The 7,556-nt window shown below is 40.7% G+C and overlaps 1 protein-coding gene across 1 annotated transcript; it reads left to right on the plus strand.

Annotated features, from left to right (window-relative positions):
* The first annotated feature begins 2,773 nt into the window (after positions 1-2,773).
* Positions 2,774-6,194, plus strand: calm2a (calmodulin 2a (phosphorylase kinase, delta)). Its single transcript, XM_020624134.1, has 6 exons — positions 2,774-2,890; positions 3,611-3,641; positions 4,879-5,022; positions 5,137-5,243; positions 5,318-5,453; positions 5,554-6,194. The coding sequence occupies exons 1-6, from the start codon at positions 2,888-2,890 to the stop codon at positions 5,580-5,582; spliced, it is 450 nt and encodes a 149-aa protein (XP_020479790.1). The 5' UTR covers positions 2,774-2,887; the 3' UTR covers positions 5,583-6,194.
* The last annotated feature ends 1,362 nt before the right edge of the window (positions 6,195-7,556 follow it).

The raw sequence follows: 7,556 nt of genomic DNA on the forward strand, positions 1-7,556 counted from the left end.
ATCATTGTCTGGTATGGCAGCACTACTGCTATGGACCGCAAGCACCTGCAGAGAGTGGTAAAGACTGCGGAGAAGATCACTAGGACTCGACTGCCCTCTCTGCAGAGCATTTACCACCGCAGGGTGTGCAGGAAAGCTGCCTCCATCCTCAAAGATCCCACCCACCCCCAGCATGGACTGTTCACTTCTTTGCCCTCTGGCCGGAGGTTCAGAAGTGTGAAATGTAGGACCACTAGACTGAAAAACTCTTTCTTTCCCTCTGCCATCAGACTCCTAAACAGCTGAGGAGTTTATTACCAGGAAATATGTGATGTACTGTTTACATTCTGTTTGCACATGCATAATTGCACGATGACTGTTGACTGCTGCACATGCTGTTCCCATGCAGCATACATTCTGTTATATTCTTGTATATTTTTTTTCTACCATATTGCTGCATCTGCGCTGCTTAAAGTGCCTTAGATTTTGTGTTATTTATCTACTTTATATTTCATTTGTATTTTGTGGGATTCATGTGGACGGCAAAGTAAGAATTTCATTGTAAAGGGAAACACGTTTCCTAACTGTGCATATGACAAAATAAACACTTTGAACTTGAACTTTGAACTGTGCAATACCACCACACTGCACAGTAATACCACATACTGTACCTCACATGCTGTGTGCCAACCTGCCCCAATGCTAAAGACTGACCTGACCCACATGGTGAGTTTTTCTGTGCAGGGGATAACACTAACTGCTGCCAGAAGGTGCAATGGTGAGGCCACTGAGTGGTGACACTAATGAATATGGAGAGGCAATTTCAGCTTTGCCTTTGCTGAACTAACATGACCTTTGACCCCTGTGGTATGGAAATGAAAGTGGCTCCTTTATTAAAAAAAAAAGAAAAAAAGAACCAAACTCTGGGTTGGGCTGTATCTGATAAGGACTTTTTATGTGAGGCAGTTATATATTAACAAAGCTGATAAGAAGAGGAAAACATACTAGGAATAGCAATGGTTTGAGCATAGTATGTACACTATCTGAGTAAGAATAATACTAGAGTTACTGTAACATAATACCCATCCATAATGAAAAAACAACATTGTAAGATATAATGGACTGTCTTCCATGTTGTGAGTTAAGTTTTATATCAACTCATGTCTCCTGGATTCCAATATGCACTATCCATATTAACCTCCACCCTACAATCACCTGTGACCTGAAGCAGGTCCCCTGAGACCTGGGGATTATTGAGGGGTCATCAAGCCACGAAAAACCAAATTGTGCATATTGAATGAAGTGTGGATACATAAATTGGGTAGGAGGACAAAGTAGAGAGCTATTCCGATTTGAAATATTTATGTCCCAGCAGTAAACGTTGTCTTTATACAGGTTTTATTGGAGCAGTTTACTAAAGATGTGCCATAATAATGTCTAAAGCATGTGAATACCAGAAGACATGCTGTTAAGTATTCATTACAACTATATCTTAGTGCCTAAGGTCACAGTTTACAGTGTTTGCCAAGTATTTTCAGGGAAACTGTTGAGCACATACACCTCCACAAACAGTCGTTCACACATGCTCCAGCTTATCTGATTCTTGTGATAGAGTTAGGCCTTTGTACCGTCACCTTTGGCATTACACAGTCTGCACAGTGACAAAAACCTTGTACAAGAAAAAAGAGATTTAAATGAAAAGAATCCAGAATGATCCATATTAGGTAGGCTGGGAAAAAGCCTGACTGATTCTAAGACTGCTCAGCAGATCACATGGCCCAGGCAGCATCATCTATGCAAACAGCACAGATGGAAGTGGGAACCACTTTGGATTATCAATTCTTACATCAATGAAGGGTCCAGTACATTCTTGGTCCCTGTTCTACTCATACATCTTTGTCCACCCTTCTCCACAGTTTCCCCCATGGGATCAGGCCAGGGACAGGTGGCCACTGGGAGACAGAAGATCAGTCAGGCATAAGTAATCAGGTTATCAGATACTCCCAGCCACACCAGCAGCACAATTAGACATGAGAATCCACAATCATCTGACAGCATCACTTGTTCCAGACTCAGTCACATAACACACATCTAAACATGCCCATGCAGATAGCAAATATCTAAACATGCACCCACACAGCCAAGACACACACTCACAAACTATTACTTTGACAATGCATCTCATTTTGCATAAATTGTAAAATGAAGACTTGCACAGCTGACAGGATGAACTTTACTCAAGAGCCACTCTATTAGTCTTTGGTAACCTTCTACTAGCAATTTTAAAAAGCATGGGTATCAGTGTGTTAATGAAAACACAAGAAGCACACAAGAACACACGAACTATTTTACTGCATTGCTTAAAAATTGCGCCCATATGTATATACATACTGTGCAACAAATTTGTCCGATATGTATCTGACATAGCACCCATAGCACTGACTGGAATACCAATGGCCAAGATGCAGCGGCAGCGCAGACCAGGGGAGTGACGCATTGCAGGTGCAAACACACCAATCAGAGAGCGCGATTTCTTCCGGCTACGGCTTGTGCCCCATCACAGAGTAGCAGAAAGTATTCATACGCTATTATGTAGACCACCAGCGAAACGTAATATAATTCCCAGTACCGACGTCACGACGTGCACGGCAGTCATGCGTTGGGTATTACTGTTGTTTCTTTATTTTCTGTGTAGTTAATCATTTCTACAAATTATTTCGATATATTTTAACTGAGGGAGGAAATTGGAAGTTGGCGGAGTGATATTAAAAAGAGGAGGAGCTTAGGATAACCGTTATAGGCGAGTCCAGCTGCCCCTTTGGCAGTGTGTTCATAGAGATTGTGGTCTATTTTGGCTTTATTTTGGGGTTGGAGTTTGTTGTGAGGCACTCGTTGTACTTGCGTCAAAATGGTAAGAAGCATGATTATATTTTCCTTCCAGTTTAGAGTCGGTGATCAGACTGTTAACAGTATTTACTAATTGTTTTAAGTGAATCTAAATTAAACCTAATGTTACCAGTGGCTAAGTTCAAGCCATCTTAAACGTTGTGCTTTATGTTAAGCACTGTGGTGCTTGCCCACTAAATGATATCTTGCTAGGTGATACTAGCTTGCTAGATAAGTAATATTAATGTTAGCCAAAGCTGCATTGTTTTGAGTATAGTACATCCGTGCTCTAAACGTTAGCGCTGAGTTACACTTGAAATGGGCATTTTCTTGCTTGTGACGACTGCTGTATTTATTTTGCTAAGCGTGTTTTGTGTAAGGTATGTAACGTTAACTGTGAGCCGGCACATAACGAAAGCTAGCCAACTTTAGCCCTTTGCAGCTAGCGCTAACCTTTACCGCCAAATTCTAAGTCCTCCATTGACCACGGCGTCATTGGACACTGGCATGAAAATAGCCCCAACGTTTTAAAAGACACGTGACATTCAAGCAGCACGAAAATTCCTTTTGTATATAACCCACAGTATAGTTGTTGCCGGTTATACGTTACGTAGCTGTTAACAGTGTTTCAAATAAATGTAAGACTATCTATTAATGATTGGCATTAACATTTATGTTGTAAAAGATAATACTGGATATTTAGCTATATGGTGTTCTGTTAATTGCGTAATATTTTATTTTACAGGCTGACCAGCTCACAGAAGAGCAGATTGCTGGTAAGACAAAGTTAACATTGATTGCCTGTTAGTGACTTACATTATGGATCTTTACAACCTTTGCAGTGGATTTATAATTTTGCCTTTTAAGATATTCTACAAGGAAGCCTACTGATCATAAAAATGGAGTGAATAGAACTACTGTTGCTTACTGGCTCGGTTGGAGTGTCGATGGAGTCCCCCATGGAAGATGTTGCATTTTCATGGTTTGCTGTGTAATATAATGATGTAATCTGGGAGGATTGTGTATTTTGGTGAGGTGTTGGCAGTCACCTTGTACATGCTGGGACTAAAGTATCCTTCAGCTTGGTCATGTTGTCATTAGATGGAATGTTTCAAGAAAAATTGCAATAGCAACCTTGGCTTGACACACTTGTCTTGAGATGATGCATGTACTCAGATGGGCAATGGGTGCAGTTCATGTCTAAAACTTGACACAGGTTTAGGGGTTTTCCTTGATACTGTCCTACTTCTGTACATTTGATTCAGCTTTGGTGCCATGTTGTTGTATATCATGATAGGAACTTTTAGCGGGTGAACCCTAGCTTGAGTTTTTGGTCAGTTTGTTCAAAAAGCATGGCTTAGCATGTTCCTATGGACTTGCAAAAATAGTTTAAATATAGAATTTTAGCAGCTCATACAGATGCAGTGGCATCTGACATTTCCTGCAAACAGCAAGCCTTTCCTGTGTGTTTGACCCTGCAAATGGCTGGGCAGGTTGTAGAGTTTGATTGTGACACATTCCCATTGACCTCATCACACTTGATGAGCTTCATTGTTCTCATCCCTCACAGCTCATCCAAACTACTCGTACTGTCATTTGTTGCTGATGTAGCCTGACTGCTCTGTTGTGCTTGGTCTTGAGGTCACTGTCTTTGTTTAGCCCAAAACGGCTGCAGTTGGAAGTCATAACAGAAGGACTCATCAGAACACACACAAGGAATCAAAGGAGCTGTTGTCTTGCACGTCATCATTTGTAGTAACCACTGTACCCTTTGAAAAGACCTAGCTCCATGCATTAAACCAGCTAGTTTGACTGAAACATAAGTGATACAAGTTTAAGTTTTGAGTCAGTGTGTTGATGCAAGGTGGGCTGGCAGGATTTACATGGACTTTAAGCTTTATTTTTAATAGATTGAACCTTCTGTCTTGTTTTACAATCACTGACATGTCTTGCCAGTATGTGCATTCCTGTCTTGCTAGAGAAGCCTTTTTTTTCCCCCTCCCTCCCATCCAGAGTTTAAGGAGGCATTTTCACTCTTTGACAAGGATGGAGATGGCACCATCACCACCAAAGAGCTGGGCACAGTTATGCGCTCGCTGGGTCAGAACCCCACAGAGGCAGAGCTGCAGGACATGATCAATGAAGTGGATGCTGATGGTAAGAACTCAGTCTGTCTTTGAGACCTGCTAACAACACACAGGCTGTAGGTGTTCATAACCAAACAGTGTTTTTTTTTTTTTTTGTTTGTTTGGTTTTTTTTTTTTTGTTAAGGAAATGGAACGATAGACTTTCCAGAGTTCCTGACCATGATGGCCAGGAAAATGAAGGACACAGATAGTGAGGAGGAGATCAGAGAAGCATTCCGTGTCTTTGACAAGGTAAGTGCTGTGTTGCATGTATATGTATGTAGAGCGTTTTGTTAAATATGCTTACTAACTGACCTCGTTTTCAGGATGGCAATGGATATATCAGTGCTGCTGAGCTGCGCCATGTAATGACTAACCTTGGAGAGAAGCTGACTGATGAAGAAGTGGATGAGATGATCAGAGAAGCAGACATTGACGGCGATGGACAGGTCAATTATGAAGGTTGGTAAATGTTGCATTATATTTTTAATATTTAGATCACTTGTGGATACTAAGTCACAGCCTCCTTTTATTCTTCCCCCTCCTCCCATCTTTCCTGCAGAGTTCGTACAAATGATGACGGCGAAGTGAAGGCCTTGTACAGATTTCGTATATAAATTTGCCCCCTTTTGCCACCCCCCCTTGTGTAATTTATCTGTAAAATCTTAATAGTCCTCTTTGTCCCTGCCCCTTATGCTGTCCAAAGGAATAGCATGTAAACTGCATAGGCTCTTGTCCCCATGTCCCTTTCTTTTGCTGTCCTTGTGTTTTGGAGTGACAAAACAGTTGTACAACCAGATACCAGTGGAGGCCCCTGGGAGCCAGAGAACTTCGATTCTTCCTGTCTTATGTGCTCGGGGCCCCTCCACGCATGATGACATTGGAAACCTGTCAGCTGGTTGTCATTTGGCAACACTGTTGGCATGGAAACGGTGTGGAAGAGTTTAAACTCTATGGACTGTGGACAAAGTATATATGGAAATCTCAGCATTGCACTACTGCAAAAAAATGACACGGGTGTATCTCCTAGGTACTCGTACAAACTCTTTTTGTATCTGCTGTTCTGTATACCAGAAAATGACTAATCTTGCCATGTTGTGTTTTTTTTTTTTTTTTAACTCATAAATGACCTCTGGTCATGCCTCAATAATCCATTCCAAGTTGTATATTTTGTTTTGCAATAAAATTTACAATCTATTTGGATTTGAAAATTGTCATGTTTTCTCAGTTATAATTCATTCTTGGGTTTATTCCCATTTTTGTATGGAGGACAAGATACTGTTTTGCAAGGATTTTTTTTTTTCTCTTGTTGCTTGGAATACAGTTAAAATGTGTACTATTAAATTGTCCCCTATTAATTCCTGAAAGCACTGGGCATCAGCCAGTGCCTCAATTTTCAGATGAGCTCAGATCACATCTGTATTAACATTAAAAAGCACTTAGTGGGCTCAAAGGCTTCTGTTTTTGAAGTGTGCACAGTACTCAATATTAAATTAGACTTTTACTACTACTGGCTACATAAGCCATATATTGTCTGCGGCTATTGGCACAAAATCATGTAGAAGTGGACTGCCTCATGTCTTGGCATTTGTCCCCAGTCAGGAGGTGTAGATGATGATAGTGTACATCAGAAACCTTGGTGTAAATGGAAGTATATCTGTTTCTATTTTCTTATTAAGTTTCTGATTGAGTTTTTTGCAGTAGCTCGCAGAGATACTAAGTTTGTTATTTTAATGAATGACAAAACTGTGGTGGACCTCTGCTCCTTGTGTGAATTTTACAGTAGATTGCTCGGTTGGGTCTTTGATGCTAACAGTGGTTGGTGTGATGCTTTTGTCATTTCAAATCCTCTTAGGCCTGTCTGCTGGGAGTAGTACAGACTAGTTTGTGTCTTGGTCATCATGCATATTATTCAGGATTACCTGTGGATGTACATTTAAAATCTAGAGCATTACAAAATGCTCTAGATTGTCTGTGAGCTGCTACTTAAGTAGCAATGAGTATGATATAAACAAATTACTTGCAGTACTGATTTAGTATTCCTTTATCTTGTCTTATGTGTAGCCAAAATTGAGTAGATTATCACACTTAGTCTTCTTAGTATAACCTGTTCTGTGACAAAAAGGAAGACCACAACCTGCAGCAGTTTCAGGTGTGAGGCAATGGCTCTCATCAAAACCAATTATCACAAGGCTTTAAAAAATTCTCACAGTTGCAGTGTCTAAGCAGTCTACTTATGAAAAGCTGTTAATTAACATTAGTCTCAGCCCTCTGAATTCATGAGTTGTCCCCTTAGGTGACTGTAGGTACAATGGTTACTATGAATGATGATGTGCAGGATGACCTCAGACAACAGCTCCTTTGGTTCCCCTCTGTGTGTGTGTGCTCTTAGATCTCATGAGATGTCCTTGAAAGCAGTGTAAACATACATCCCTGTGTTCCATTTGTTCAATAACAAGGTCAAATGTTATGCTTTTGCTCCCAGAGTGAGATTTTCACTTTAGGTGATGGTCTTTAGTTCTGCTGTACTGAGAGGGTGTGTGTGCTGGTATCTGGAACCACATT

This window comes from Monopterus albus, unplaced genomic scaffold (assembly GCF_001952655.1).
Source record: "Monopterus albus unplaced genomic scaffold, M_albus_1.0 scaffold320.1, whole genome shotgun sequence".
NCBI classification, from domain to species: Eukaryota; Metazoa; Chordata; class Actinopteri; order Synbranchiformes; family Synbranchidae; genus Monopterus; species Monopterus albus.